At 36.5% G+C, this 17500-nt stretch overlaps 1 protein-coding gene across 2 annotated transcripts in view; it reads right to left on the minus strand.

The window, feature by feature from the left end:
* The window catches only part of LOC106875822 (protocadherin beta-16), a 50425-nt gene that overhangs the window by 16516 nt on the left and 16409 nt on the right, over positions 1 to 17500 (minus strand). For both annotated transcript variants that reach the window (XM_089362143.1, XM_089362145.1), the window contains exon 2: positions 10687 to 13115. In XM_089362143.1, the coding sequence (XP_089218269.1) occupies positions 10687 to 13083 (2397 nt within the window). In that variant the 5' untranslated portion in view covers positions 13084 to 13115. The remainder of the gene's footprint in view (positions 1 to 10686; positions 13116 to 17500) is intronic.

Below are 17500 nucleotides of genomic sequence, written 5' to 3' on the forward strand. Positions count from 1 at the left end.
ACAGATAGAAAGATAGATAGATAGATAGATAGAAAGATTGATAGATAGACAGATAGGTAGACAGACAGACAGACAGACAGATAGGGCAGTCGATATGTATGTAAACAAACTGATAGAAATGTTTATAGAATAAGTCCTGGGGTCGATTTGCTCAACTAAAGGCGGTGCTCCAGCATGGCCACAGTCAAATGACTGAAACAAATAAGAGAATAAAAGAACATACACACACACGCACACATATACATGCACATACACACTCACACAAATATATATGTGAGTGTTTTTACCAATAAGAAAAACAAGTTCCAGATCATTTGTTGCTGGTTGTATAATGTATAAATAATGGACTGAAGTGGAAGCTCTAATTATTAAACACTTTTCTAAGAATTCTAACAGTTCCAATGAGTGTTGGTTCCTGCAATGTTGTGGCTGATATTTAAAAAAAATAGTTTACAATTCTGGTGCTCACAGTACCTAGCACCCCAACAACTGGGACCATCTCAACCTTTTTCATTCCCCAGAAATATTCTATCTCCCAAGCTGGATAAGCCACATCTAGAATCAAACACTGCCTGTTGGCTTTGTTAATTACCATAAGATCTAGTTTGCAATGTTTAATTTCATGTTCACATTGTACTATAAGGTCCCCAAAAATATCTTGGCATGATCATTTTTAGAACACTTTCTGGTTTGTGCTCATACAAGTAGCTTGCTCTTTCAGGACCATATTTGACACATAACTCCCAATAAACAACTTTTGCTTAGTCGTCATGGTATCACGTGTATTCTTTGTGTACTGGCTGGTGATCATTATCATTATTAAGTGAGAGAGCTGTGCATGCCATCAAAGTGACACTAAGGTAAAATATACGAAGCCCAGGATACCCACCATAACTACCCGTCTGATAAGGGTACACCAGGTACATGCATTACAACCATATGTGCACATCATGGTGATCTCATATCAAGATAAACAGTGCATGACCTTGCAGATGAGGCCCATCTGGCTCAAAGAGTCCCCGAATAAGGATTGTTTAAAGATGTTGAATGAAATACCCATGTTTTCTCTCAACACATGGCTATGATACTCCCCCACTACTTCTGCTCGTGATCAGAGATGCACATATCGTCAGCCACCAAGGGACATGCTCAACTGGTTAAGGTCAAACAACTGGTTAAGGTCTGTGGTATTGAGCAGAATATTTGCTGTAGTCCCATCTTTTACATCAAGGCAAAACAATGTACATGAAAACATTTCCAATCAGTTAAGATCAGAAGCCATGAGAGCCACTGTCTGGGACTGCATCAGGACATTCATCATCATCATCATCATCATAATAATAATAATAATAATAATAATAATAATAATAATAATAATAATAATTATTATTATTATTATTATTATTATTATTATTATTATTATTTTCTTATCATTACTATTATTAATCAACTAGTCAACCAATTAACCAATTAATTAATCAATTTCTTCATTAATCATTTTATCAATCAATAAACGAACCAGTTAGTCCAGTTGTGTAGTTGCCATTCACACCTGAATCAGTTAGATACCTTTTGTTACTCAAGGTGTGTTCCATATTCAAATATACACATTCATACATACAAACACATGCATCCATTTATGCATACATATATACACACATATATATAAACTACAGCAGCAAAATACTCCAGTTGACAGAAGCGTTATGGAAGGATAACAAGGAGAGAAGGAGTGAGCCAAATAGCAGGTTTGAACCCAAAACAGACATATTAGAGTGAAGGGTCCACTTTTGTGTATGTACATTGTGGAGACATGGCTTGGTGGTAAGAAGTTTGCCTCCCAACCACATGGTTCCAGGTTCAGTCCCACTGTGTGGCACCTTGAACACTTGCTGCAGCCTCGTGGAGCTTTAGGTGTTTTCTCTCAATAAACACTCATAACACCCGACCCAGGAATCGAAACCGCAATCCTACAGCTGCGAGTCCGCTAACCTAACCACTGGGCCATTGCACCTCCACGCATATAGATACTTATGTAGGCATATTGATATGGATAGGTATATATATATATATATATATATATATATATATATATATATAATTTTCATTTTTGGTAAAATATTGCACACTGCTGTCTATATTAAATTATTATTATTGCTATTATATATATATATATATATATATATATATATAATATAATTAATATATAAATATATGCATGTATCCATACATATATGTACATACCTACATATATATGTATATATACATGCATATATGGGTACAGGACATCAAAAAAATATTAAACGCTATGAGAAACGGAAACATAAAAACAAACTTTTTTTCAAACAACGAAAAAAACATATATTTATGCATATATATATATATATATATATATATATATATATATATATAAGTATGTATTCACTTAAATTTGCATGTAGATATATACCAAAATAAAAATACATATATACACATTTACACAAAAACACCACTGACACATATATTTACACATGTGTGTGTGGGTGCACTTAAACACGTACTTATAAATGTAAACAAACTTATATGTAGAGATAAGAGATATGTAAACAATCAGTGGCATGGTACCTTGTACACATATTGATCCATGTACTCCGACGCACCCAGATTGATATGTGCATAGGCATTCACATACGTATACATACAAAGACATGCAAGTTCACATACACACACCCTGTTGTTATCGGATTTTGCTTTTATCTTGAATAAGACAGTTAAATAAACAACTGGATGAACTCACAAGACAAACATCATCGTCATCGTCATCGTCATCATTATCAGATTTGGCAGAGTCGTTAGAGCATCCAACTCAATGCCATGGAATAAATTTTTCACCTGTTTACATTCTTAATTTAAAGTGTTCTGAGCTTAATTGTTCCTTTTACTTGCCTCCTCAAATCAATTAATTAAAATACTAATGATGTATTATTGGGAAAAAGGGGTGCAGCAATATAGTTCACTGGTCCCTTTCTTCAAACTCGATGTCTTGTGCCTATAAAAGGAATTATTATCTATAAAAATTGCTCCAAATTTTAATTTTATTTTTAACTTTTAATCCCTGTGAACCTTTTTGGAGATCTCTGAGAATGAGGGCGAAAGGGAGACATCAATTTATCCTCAGTTTGGAGACCAACCCCTGCGAGTTCTGTTGAAAACCCCTATTGGTCCTTATTGGTCCCATTAGCTCTGTTAGCTTCTTGTTGTGGTGTTACTGAAGAGTTCAATTGTGGCCAATAAATACCAAAAGTCTTGCTTATTTTTTTCTGCATGATTCCACAATGATTTGACAGTTTCCGTTCCACTGGAAGTTATATTATACTCAACGAGCACAAACTCACTTCTCTTCACTTTTACTTTCATTATTAAACATTTTAATATTTCCATTCTTTTAGAATTTCATTCTCTAAGAAGAAAAAAAAATCGAAAGCATTTTCTAAGAAAATGCTTTCGATTTTTTTTTCTTCTTGAATGAAAACTTTGCTATTCACTGTTGACAAACTAAACAATTTCACGTCTGCTGGATCCTGGAACTGAAGAATCACAAAACAGTTTGATAGCAAAGAAGATATTTCACTTTTGTATTATTATATTTTGTCAAAAACTTCTATTCTCGTTTCACATTAAAACAACCTTCTCTATGGATTGACATCAGACGTGAAGCAACAAGAGAAAGAATGAGACAATAGAGACAAAGAAGAGAACAAAGACTGGAAATAAGAGAAAGTTTGAGACAAAACCAATGGATAAGAAGAGCCAAGCTGAGCCCAAATGTAGAGGATAGCTATACTATCAAAGAGAGATGTCAACAGACATGAAGAAAGAGACGGAGAGAGAACAGCAAGCTGATTATAGAGAACAGCCTTGAGAGAAAGAAGTGCAGTAAAATAAGTGGAGAGATGAGAGAAAATTTAAGAAAGAAATCAAACGGTGATGAAGACGCATGAACCACAAATAAATGCTCAACTTGAAAAATGTTGAAACAAAAAGACAACAGCAGAGATGATTTGGTATTTCCATGATATGATAAACAGGTTGTTGGTGAACCTCATCACATTGGAGAAATTAACAGATCCTGTCCTCATTGTGATGGTTTGACATTCAGAAATTGGTTTCTTAATTTGTGCCACAGCACTAAAGTGTGATTTCCTGATGAACTAAGACTACAATCTGATGTGTGTAAAGAAGTGGGGATTAATTTCAGGGAAAATATTCAAAAATTATCATTGTGTTGTTTCCATTGCTGGTGCAAAAATCATTAGACAACCGACATTTATAAGTCTCTGTTTTTATAAGTCTCTGTTCTTTTTTTAGAGAACTTGGAAATTCAAAAATTATTGGCTCTTAGAGCTATAGAGACAGAGAAACAAAGGAAATGAGATAAAGAAAGACTGTTGTAAAACATAATATAGAATTGATAATGTCAACTGAATATTGTATACAGACAGGTCTTGACCTTCACACTACAATTTTTGGATTCTATTCATTGGTTTTGAAATCACTTTTGGTTAAATTTAAATCAGCTGAGTTATGTTTACTAATTAATATAATATTACTAACACTATAATTTATCTAATTCTTAATTTTTCATTGTCTAGCTAATAATTATACATCCTATTGTTTGATTAATCATTATAAAATCTATTGTCTGGCTAAATAATTATAAAATCTGCTGTTTAGCTAATTATTATAAAACCTATTCTCTGGCTAATTAATATTAAATCTTTGTTTAACTAATTATTTTAAAAACTATTGTTTAGCTAATTATTATTTTAAAAATCTTCAACACAATAAACATTGTTATGAAGGGAGATTTATAAATTTATGCATAAAATGAAGATTTATAAATTGTGGAACATCCACGAGTTCCACTGGTGAATGGAAATGGTTCAATTGCTAATTAGTTGACATCATTAAATCGTCTGAAGATGTCATTAGTAAAATGTTAAGTTTGTTTAGTGAAATCAAAAGCTAATTGTATTTTACTTTGATGTTTTATGGAACTGGGAAAAGTACAAATTAATTATTCAATACAAAGAAAGTGGGGGGACCTCACAAACAACAAACAACAATTCTCAAAAAATGGTCAGGAATGTTACAGATTTAATGGGGAAACAGTTATATGAGGGGACTTACAGTTCCCGTGAGGATGGAAGGTGCATAAATTGAGACAGTTTTAACAGGGAACACAATTTTATAAGATGAGTTGGGGTTCTTTGGAGAGGCTGCAGAGTTTTATATGGAGAAATAGGAATTTATTTGCTCAGGAAATGTTTTTTAGCAGCAAATCTGTAGAGAATGGTAGTCTTGCAAGGGACAGCAACAGTATGGTGGTGAAAAGAGTAGGGGTGCTAGTGTTTGAGATGGTAGTAGTAGTGGTGCTAGTTGTTGTTCAAATGGTAGTGTTGGAGTCAATGGTGCTAACTATAGTAGTAGTGGTGGTGGTGGTGGTAGTAGTAGTAATGGTGGTGTTAGTGGCAGTAATGGCAGTGGTATGATGGCAACAGTGATTGGAAGAGGGTGCGTGTGTTTATATTTATAGTAAAGTGTGTGTGGAAGAGGAAGTAAGGAAGTAGGATGTAATGATGAGGAGGATGATGATGATGATGTGTAGAGAAGACACGTTACTTGCCCTGAAACTACAGGCTGAGGAGCAGAGAGAGAGAGAGAGAGAGTGAGTGTGTGCATGTGTGCGTGTGATGCACATGGATAAAGTCTTCCTTTATATTCTGTCAATCAATAAAACTCTGGCTGCCATAACGACAACTACACCTAACCCCCACCCCACTCCCACTCCCACACCACTCCTCACTCCTCACATCCCTGAACAGACACACAGATATACAGACAGACAGCTGAAGAGGTGCATGGTAGCGGTGGTGGTGGTGGTGGTGGTGGTCAGAGGTGGGGGGGGTTGTCCTGTGTTTATGGCAGTATTTAGTGGCAGTGGATGGCGATGGTAGTGGTGGTGGTGACGGCGGTGGTGGTGGTGGTGGTGCTGCTGCTGCTGTTAGGAAGTAAGGTTTGGCTGTCTTGCCTCCTGGATCTTTATTATAGAGGTGTATTCACAGAACTATAATACACACAGACACACACACACACACACATATATATACGTGTGTATATATATATATATATATATATATATATATATATATATTTTTTTTATTCTTTTACTTGTTTCAGTCATTTGACTGTGGCCATGCTGGTGCACTGCCTTTAGCTGAGCAAATCAGCCCCAGGACTTATTACCAAACTGCTAAGTTACGGGGACGTAAACACACCAGCACCGGTTGTCAAGCAATGTTGTGGGGGGGGGGGGGGGACAAACATAGACATACAAATAAATGTACATATGTAGTATGCATGTATGTATATGTGCATGTGTGGATGGATGGATGTATACTTGTGTATATGGAGAAGTTTTCTGTTAAGCATTCATTATTGAAACTACCATAACTTTAGTCTAAACTTTTGATTTTTTTGTCTTAAAAACTTCTCCATATTTATTTATTTATTTATTTATTTCTCACTTCTTTATTGTTTTGTTTGAAACCAAAACAATAAATTCACTCAATTCCTCCATATTTCTACACCATTCCCCCAACACCAAACTCGTTTTCTCCATTTTATTGGCAGCTGTTATTGTCGTTTTATTGATGGTGAGAATTATAGAAGAGTTTCTATGTCTGTTTGGCATTGGTTATCACTGGACTTCACATTTTTCTGACCATTAATGTCACATTTATCTCTGTAAACAGGAAGCAATTTCATCATAGACATACTAACTGTACTATAAGTACCAAGACCGTTACTAGTACATTCAGTTTTATCATGGATTTTGTTGTTAATATATAAACTGCCATCCTTCCATCACCCAACCTTTATCATCATTCTTTAGAAGATGGCAACTATTACCGGATGACTTTTTTAGATTCTGTATATCTCACTACAAGGAGAGTTTGGGTGAATACTTAGGTAGTTTCATTTTATAATCCCACCAGGGACCAGGTTATATATGATGGCCTCAATGCTCGTCTCACATAACTGGCACTGGTGGCACGTAAAGGGCACATTTTGAGCATTGGGCCTCATGGAGACAAAGTGGTTGAGTTCCTTTCAAACATTGGGGCACATGGAGGCAAAGCGACTGAGTTCCTTTCGAGTGTTGGGCCTCATGGAGACAAAGTGGTTGAGTTCCTTTCGAGTGTTGGGCCTCATGGAGACAAAGTGGTTGAGTTCCTTTCGAGTGTTGGGCCTCATGGAGACAAAGTGGTTGAGTTCCTTTCGAGTGTTGGGCCTCATGGAGACAAAGTGGTTGAGTTCCTTTCGAGTGTTGGGCCTCATGGAGACAAAGTGGTTGAGTTCCTTTCGAGTGTTGGGCCTCATGATGGCAATGACTGAGGCCTTTGGCATTATGTCCTGCTTGAGAAGACGACCCATCAAGTCAAGCAAAATCGCAGTGGTAGCAACTATGGTGTCACACAAATGGCACCAATGCTGGTGCCATGTAAAAGCACCCATTACACTCTCAATGGTTGGCATTAGGAAGGGTATCCAGCTGTAGAAACCATGCCAAAACAGACTGGGGTCTGGTGCAGCCTTCCAGCTTACCAGCTCCAGTCAAACCGTCTGATCCATGCCAGCATGGACAATGGATGTGTGTGTGTGTGTGTGTATATAGGCACAGGCATGACTGTCTGGTAAGAAACTTGCTTTCCAACATCATGGTTCTGGGTTCAGTCCTACTGCATGGTGCCTTGGGCAAGTGATTTTATTTACTATAGCTTCAGGCTGACCAAAGCCTTGTGAGTAAGTTTGGTAGACAGAACCTGGAAGACACCCATCTTATATATATATATGTGTGTATGTGGTGGTGGGAGTATGTGTGTATATTTATGTGTGTGTGTGTGTCTTTGTGTTTGTGTTTATCCTCCATCACTACTTAACAACCAGTGTTGGTTTATTTATGTCCCTGTGACCTATCAATTCAGCAAAAGTAACCAATAGAAGAAGAGCCAGGCTTAAAAGGAATAAGTGCTGGGGTCAATTTATTCAATTAAAATTCTTCAAGGCAGAATAAGAGAATCAGTGTGAAACAATGAAACAAGGGGATGTACCTTTAGAATTACTGATACAGGCATTCACTGGGGTTCCACACAGTTTTCTTCTACTTAATTTTGTGGACAAGAACCAGAGGCTGTAGAGAAACAGGCTTTCCATGAAGTGCCAGGCAGTGGATATGAACCCTTCACCTCAGCAGGCTTGCAACAAAGTCTCTTGAACCATGTTTGTGTGTGTGTGTGTGTGTATCCATAGACATAGAGAGAGTAGGCGGGTGAGGGGTGGGGTGAGGTGGAGAATGAGTGGCAAGCATCCAGACAGAAGAGAGGAGGAGTGTCAACAACAACAACAATGCCAATGACGACGATGACAACAACAACAATAGGACGAAGTATTTATAGATATAAGTCTTGTTTATTTCTATCCTTGAGATGATTCACCAAAGAAGCTGTGAAGTATATATACATAATGCGTGTATATATAATGTATGCATATGTATGTATACACGTGTGTGTGTGTGTATTAGAATATTGGCACAATTGGATATCACATGGTTTTGTGATGGTAATAATGGTGGTGGTGGTGGTGTAAAAAACAGAGCCAGACGGTTTCTCAAATATCACCACCTTACCAAAGATACATTATACAACGTAGTCTGTGGTACACTAAGCCCAGTCAGCAAAAGATGAGTTGGGCATGGCTGGAATGTCTATGACCATAAGCCTGCATAATCCAGGCTGGCCACGACCACTAAACAACACCAGTGTGTGATATCTAAGATATCAACTATATCTCCCCTACCTTGCCATATATCACATCTGTTGGATACATCATCCCCCATCACACTAGTTCACCCCCACACCATCACTGTGGGATATCCACCACCACCAACACCACAAGGCCATGTGATATCCAGTTGTTGTGCCAATATTCTATATATATACACCACAGATATTTCACTGAATCATCCCCACAATAGAAATAAACATAATTGTATCTATAAATATCTTGTCCTGTTGTTGTTGTTGACACTGTTGCTCCACCTCTGCTTCTGCCACCACTCTTTTTTCTGTCTGGACAGTTGCCACTCATTTGCCACCTCATCCCATCACCCGTCCGACCCTCCACTCTCACCCCACCTATCCACCCCCCACTCTACACTCTTACCAACACTCCAATGTTTCCAGAGTGTGGCTACTTTTCAACAAACTTCCATATTTAGACGTGTATGTGTGTGAGAAAAACAGACACAATGTGTCTGTATGTGTTTATGTATGAGCTGGTCTTTTATGTGTGTGTGTGTGTGTGTATCTGTATGTACGTATTTGTATAAGAGAAGAGCTATACATGTGTACATATAGATGTATGTGTGCAATGCATATATACACACACACATGCACACACATACATCATACATATACAAACATATATATATATATATATGTATACACACATATATGTTATATATATAATGTATAGATGCATATGTATCTATGTGTGTGCACATGTCCCCTTGCCTCTCTCTATATATATAGAGAGAGAGAGAAAGAGAGAGAGAGGAGAGGGAGAAGCGAGAGAGGAGAGATATAGATAGATAGACAGACAAACAGACAGACAGACAGACAGACAGATAGATAATATGTGCAATTTAAATTCAAATACTAATTAATAAACAAATTTGTTGGAACCTTTTTTTTACCTTTCAGAACAAAAAAAAAAAACAAAAAAAAGCAAATGAATTTTCACTTTAATATTACTTTCAAATTTTACAACCCTACATCAAAAATCAAAATCTAATCTGAATAAATGTCTCTCACTCATTAACCATTATTCTTGAATAACTCAACCTTAACTTATTATCAACACTTTTTTTTCTCAGTTTTCCCCTAATAATATCCTTTAGAAATGTAAAGGATATGGTTTTCATATGAAAGGCCTTTGTTCCATAATTTCATAAACTGTTGAAATAATATCTATAACCATAAATATATCATTCTCACGCCACCCAAACACACCACGAGTATCACTTTCTCCACATATATAGAGTCATTAATTCATCATCTTTTCTCCCATTAGCTATGTTTATCGAACACAGCCTGAATTATGATATCTCTATTAGATCCTCATTATTATGTTTAATTGATAATTCCACCCTACCTATTCCACCATCCTTCCCCACTTCCACTAACCCTCATCATCATCATCAAATGTCCGTTTTCCATGCTGGCATGGGTTGCACAGTTTGGTAGGATCCAGCAGGCCACAAGACGGCATCCAAGAAGCTCCAATGTCTGCTTTTGCCATGCTTTCTACAGCTGGATGCCCTTCCTAACACCAACCACTTTACAAAGTGTTCTGGGTGTGTTTTATGTGGCGCCAGCACCTGAGGGGCTGCCAAGTTGCTTGCAAGATAAAGAACAATGAAAGGGAAAAGCTCCCTTGACTAAGTGGCAGTGGTGGTGGTGGGGATTTGTGAGTTGGGGGAGGTGGCTTTATGCCAAGTGTTGGGAGTGTAGAGGATATATAAACATAATGGTAATCAATATGGCTATATTTATATCAGGTTGAAGATGGGGAAGTGTAACTTACCAGCAGAACTGATTGAGGTCTTTTGTCAATGGTTGATGTGGTCCATTCACTTTGTGACTCATATTGAGGATAAAATTCGGCTTTAGTTTCTATCAACTGAGTATTCCTGGCCATCATATCATTGGAACTCCTGTTTAGTGTGTCTGATTTCTTCGTAACGCATGTATAATGGCTTTTTTCTCGGTCGGAGTTGATTTCCGTGATATACTGGTTGTTTCGGTTATTGTTACATCTGACCACACACAGAGTTATGGACACTACGATCGCCACCGACACTATCACAGCAGATGTGACAATAACAATGACCCAAGTTAAGTTGATCATTTTATCAGACTTTAACTGGACGGTGGACAGTGCTGGAGATGTCTTGTTACTAACAGTCAGTGTCAAAGAGACAGTTGTAGTGGCTGACAGAACAGGAGTACCACTGTCTTTTACGGCAAACTCCAGTTGATAGGATCCAGCATCATTTTGGTAAACTGTCCGAGAGAATGCAAACACTCCTGTGTAAGGGTTAATCTCAAATAATAGTTTATCATTTCCACTGAGGATGCTGTATCTGAGGAAAGCATTTAAATGGCTGTCTCTGTCGGAAGCCCTCAGAACTGCAATTTCATTCTTACTCTGGGGATGATAATGGACATCAAGTGTGAAAGGGTTCACACCTGGGAAGGTAAAGTAAGGAGCATTGTCATTTTTGTCTAAAACCTCCACCACCACATTGGCAGTGTTGTTCAATGGTGGAATTCCATTGTCTTTGACAAACACTTGGAACTTATATTGCTCCTGTTTTTCTCTGTCTAAGGAACTGGTTGTAGAAATAAAGCCATAACTTGTGATACGGAATGGTAGGGTCACTTTATTGTTACTCAACAAATGATAGGAGAGTTGTCCAGAAAGGTCTTGGTCTGGGTCAGTGGCATTGATGTAACCAATTGGGAAATTAGTTTTACCATTTTCATAAGTGAGGAATTTAAATACTTCTTTCATAAACTGTGGTTGAACATCATTGACATCCATCACTTGAATGAAGAATTTTCTCTCTGTTTTCATTGAGGGAGATCCTTTATCTTCACATGAAATACTGATGTCATAGTGGTCCCTAGTTTCTCTGTCCACAAATTTCTTTAATGTAATTTTATATTCATTTGATCCTAAATCTAAAAGAAGGAATTTATCATGGTGTAGGCTACATTCCACCTCACCGTTCTGTCCAACATCATTGTCAATAACACTGACATAAGCTATGAAACTGCCGACTTTGATTCCTTCAGAAATGGCTGCTGTGTTCTCTCTCAGCTCAGTGACAAAATTTATGTCTATCTTAGGAACATTATTTTGTTGGTTTATTACATTTATTAAAACCATTGCTGTGGAACTTGAGGAAGGATTGCCCCCATCTTTAGCTTCAACAAACAACTTGTATGTCTGTTTTTGTTCGGAATTTAATGTTTTCTGTGTGAAAATTTCACCAGTCACTTCGTTCAGTTTAAAATAAGATTTGGCAATATCAGAGGTCGCAGAACTAATGTGATATGTGACTTTACCATTTTCACCTAAATCTAAATCACTAGCAGACAGAACAGTGATTGGTAAGAATCTTCCATGTGTACTTCTGATAGAAACATTGTAAATATTCTGTGTAAATACTGGAGCATTATCGTTTTCATCTGTCACAGTTATTTCAATATTCAGCACCCCTTGTTTTGGAGGAGATCCCCCATCACTCGCAATAATCTGAAGACTGTAACTGTCTTTCTCTTCTCTGTCCAATTTCTCATTAAGTATTATAGCTAGTTTAGAACTCCCAGTGATTATTTTCTTCACAGATAACTTGAATGTCTCTCTAAATCTCCGTGTTAATTGGTAAGAAATCTTAGAATTCAAGTTGCCTACATCTTTGTCAACAGCATTAGGAATTGCCATTTTCAACCCAATTCCATCTCTCTCTGAAAACTTTAACATTACAGATTTCACAGCAAATTTTGGTTTATGATCATTCACATCTTCTATAATTACTTTAATTTTCAGAATTTTTAAAAATGCTTCACCTTTGTGGACAGCAATTTTGATCGTTTTAAAACATTCAACATTATATTTGCACAGAGATTCTGCATCAAGTCTCTGTGTTGTGTAGAGCTCCCCTCTTTTAGAAACATTGAATAGCTGTGAAACCCCTGCCTGCTTTTGCTGCAGTTGATTGAATGTAATAAGATTGGTATGTTGAGACAACATACCATCGAGGAAATGAGATTCAGCTGCCACATCTCCGACGTATGTTCCAATATTCTTCTCCTCTTGTACACGGAATGTGATATCTATTGCAAAAGAAATGTCCAGGGAAGATAACAGCAAGCTCACAAGAGCCAACATGGTCCCAGCAGAGCTGGTGCACATCTCACACTTGTATTTTCAATCATCAAAGGTTTCTGGAATAAAGAAAGAAAATGGTATGAACAATGTTTTGAATGGTGTGTCACACACACACACACACACACACACACACACACACACACAATGAACTGTGTTTTCTTATAACATTGATTTATTTGCATTTATCAAAGGGTCTTGAGGTTTGGTATCTCAAAGAATATTGACTTTAAAATCAGATGATGATGATGAAGATACTTCATTGCAAGATAACCATAAATTTCATGCACAATAACAGGTGAGGTTTGAAACTGTATCAGGTAAAACTGCCCTGCTTAATGAACTAATGCAGAGAGGGATTGAACCGTGTATCAGCATATACAGGTAAAATAGATTATAGATTACATGTCTATATAGAACAGGTTTCCTAAGATGATATCTAGGAAGGAGCAATGTCCGTGACCTTTACAGACCCTCCAAAACCAGTGAGGTTAATGTTGTGAAGGAAAGATATGATGATTCCAGAGGGAGGATGTTTGGGTGAGAAATGATTGGGTATGATGGTTGAAGCAGGGCTGGGGTTGTTGAACAGAGCAAGATTGACAAGAAGGGGTGAGATGAGCAGGTCAGAGACTCACACACGGAGTGGATGGACGAGAGCATGCGACTCTGAGGAAGGAAGTTTAATGCCATCAGCATGTTGTTGTTTTGAGATTTGGTGGCCTTCATTCTTTTGCAAACATTGAAGCCAGTTCTTTTACTACCCATGTCCACACTGGACATCATGCACATCAATTCCTACCGATTCTTCAAAAGTCTGCAAAGCACAAGAGTTATTTTCTGCTCTTATGATGAATGTATAACTGAAATGAAAATTACATGTACACACACACACACACACGCACACACACACACACACACACAGATAGAGAGATAGAAATAGATGATAGATATGCATGCATGTATGTATGAATGAATGTATGTATACATATATATGTTTCTAGCTATTTATCCTTTTATATATGTATGTGTATGTTTATATGTAGAATACATACATATACATGTGTAATATGATGGAAATACATAATATATGCATGTGTGATTATGTCTGTGTGTATATATGTATACATATGTATGGATATATTCACAAGCAAGCACACACACATACACACACACACACACACACACACACACACACACACACATACATGGATGCAAGACAATGCCATACAATTTTCGGAAGTGATTCAAAAGCCCCAACTCTGGCCAGTTTTGCAGAACAAAAAGTGACATTCATGAGATAGCATCAGACTAAAAATATAGCGCTGTGTGTTCCATGTTTCACAACCACCATAAAAACTGTTACCATGGCGTTAACCAAAAAAAAAAATAACCATCTATTCCTATCTTTGGTTTGTTGCAGACACTATGAGAGAGAGAAGAAGAGGAGAGAGATGGGGAAGAGAGAGAGAGGGAGTTATTCCACAAGAAAGGGATTCTACGCCTATAAGGACCAGATATTGATCAAAAAACACTGATCCAAAATTCTTTATGCGTTCCTGAAATAAAAATAAAGTGTTCATACAGGATACCATTAAGGAATAATAATAATAATAATAATAATAATAACAATAATAATAATAATAATAATAATAGTAATAATAATAATAATAGTAATAATAATAATAATAATAATAGTAATAATAATAGTAATAATAATAATAATGATAATAATAATAATGCTAATTGATACAATAAACAACAGAAGAAAAGGAATACGGTAAATACAAAGAAATATATAAAGGAGAATTGTTTGTGTGTGTATAAAAAAATATATATATATATAATGAAAGAGAGAGAGGGGGAGAGAAAGAGAGAGTGAGTAATGCATTGATGCACAACAATATATACATCATTTCACAACAGCATCCTGATAAATACAGGAAGTGATAAAAAAGTTATAAAATAGTTATAAAATTATACAATATTTAAATAAATATAAAAAGTAAATTAAGATTGTTAAACATGTTTTTCATGGATCAACATCATTGCAATGTTTGGAAGTGATCTGAGTGATAGCAGTTATCTTCTCTTGTTTTCTGGCAGGTGGCGCTGCTCTGATCAATTGAGAGATTAAAAAACAAGACAAGATCAATAAATACAAACACTGTCTTTGACGTATTATCAGTTTTAATGATCAAGAAAGTGTTTTAGTAAAGATGGTGGATGGATATATTTTAAAGGATTCTTGAAATAAACATTGGAAAGAGTAGTTGTGTGTGTGTGTGTTACAAACTGCTTGTTGTAGGGAAATGGTAAATGGTAAAAAGGAGCGCTTGTTGTTGAGTAATGTTGGAAGAAGTCAACTTGAAACACTTTCTGATAATAGTAACTCTATCAGTCACAAAGGAAGTCAATGTGGACTATTGCTTCACATATGAGAAGTAGCAGCCAAATCTCCCTCAAATTACACCCTATTGTCTCATGTATAGATGTCTGTATGAGCCAGTGAGTGGTGTCAAGACAAAGACATACACACACACAAAGAAGTTGTCATATTTATTCTTTTACTTGTTTCAGTCATTTGGTACTCCAGCATGGCCACAGCTGGAGTACCAAATTTGAGTCCCATTCTCAAAGACAGAATACACTTCATTCCAGTCATCATTCTGTTGCCCTTTCTTGTTACTTGCATCCCTGATTTCAATGCAGATTTACCATTTTTCTTAGAGTTCTTCACCCTATTATTTCATCAATTCTCAAATCCCACCTTGCCCCACTCTCTCTCTCTCTGCATCAATCTGTTTCCATAACTTCTAATAAAACATTTCTTTTCCTTATTAACACACCACAACGTTTCTTGCCACTCTTGCTTTTAGCCAGAGTTATCAACCTTAGATTCAATATTGTATTTTGGTGTAGTATGGAGATGCACTAATGAGGGTGAGACATCTCACCTGATACAGACACAAGACAGGAAGTTACAATTTAAATGACAGTCAAATCACAAATAAACAGCTGCTGCAGAATGCATTGTTCTGATGGAGTCTTTGGACATGCAATATTTGCTAAGGTATTATCAACTATGTTGACATATAGTGTATATAAATATATATACACACACACACATATATATATATATACCTCATATTTGTGCATAATGTATATTTGTATAAGTATATATATATATATATATATATATATATATATATATATATATATATATATATATAGTTGATTATATCAACCTTCCTGCATAACTGGTACTTATTTAATCGACCCTGAAATGATGAAAGGCAAAGTCAACCTCGGCGGAATTTGAACTCAGAATGTAACGGCAGATGAAATACCGCTAAGCATTTCGCCTGGCGTGCTCACGATTCTGCCAGCTCCCTGCCCTAATCATCATCAATACTATCAGCATCATCATCATGATCATCATTATCATCACAGCTGTCCTCCTCCTTATCATCATCATTGCCACCACCATGTAAATGTCTCTCTCTCTCTCTCTCTCTCCCTCTCTCCCTCTCTCCCTCTCATTTGGTTTGTCTTCTGCATCACACAAACACATAAATACAGAAATACACAGATTCCATGGCCATACATCTAAAACCATCAAATCACCCCACCACCGCTATCATCATTGTCATTTTCCTCTTTATTGTAATTAATGTTGGTGTTGTTGCTAGGAAACCCATTCTTTCCTACTGAGAAGTAAATTTAGGTAATTTTTGTGACCTTAATGAGAAGAGGAGGAAGGGGAGGAGTGTGGGTTGAATGAGGGAGAAAGATGGAGACGAAAGAGGCCCATAGATACGTACATGTATTTAAAGATACACACATGTATAAATATACATACTCATTCATGTACATTTATATTTATATATATGTATATACACACACATATATACATACATAAAAACACACTTACATACACACATACACACACACATGTATGTATGTTTAAATTGAATGCCCCCAGCATAAATACCACTCAATTTTCAATATTTCCACAATTAAACTACCATACTCAACCACACCTAATATCAGATTCCTTCTAACAGCTTCCAAAAGATGCAAACTTAGCCATTACAACTCACCCACCCACTACCTATAACAATCATAATGACTATGACTCATGTAGGAGACTGAATAACGGTAAAGGAAACTCTAGCAACAGGGGCCAGCTTAGCCATAGTAATAATAATAATCCTTCCTACTGGAGGCACAGGGCCTTAAATTTTGTGGGGAGGGGACTAGTTAATTAGAGCTCAATGATATGCAACATGGTGATCTCATATCAAGATAAACTGTGCGTGACCTTGCAGATGGGGCTCAGTTAGAATTTTCTTCAGAACAAGCAGCCAATCCTGCTCAAAAGTTCCCTGAATAAGAGATGTATTTAGGAGGATGAAAAAATACACATCTTTCTAAAGAATTT

Source organism: Octopus bimaculoides, chromosome 14, assembly GCF_046866305.1.
Source record: "Octopus bimaculoides isolate indiv1 chromosome 14, ASM4686630v1, whole genome shotgun sequence".
NCBI lineage: Eukaryota > Metazoa > Mollusca > Cephalopoda > Octopoda > Octopodidae > Octopus > Octopus bimaculoides.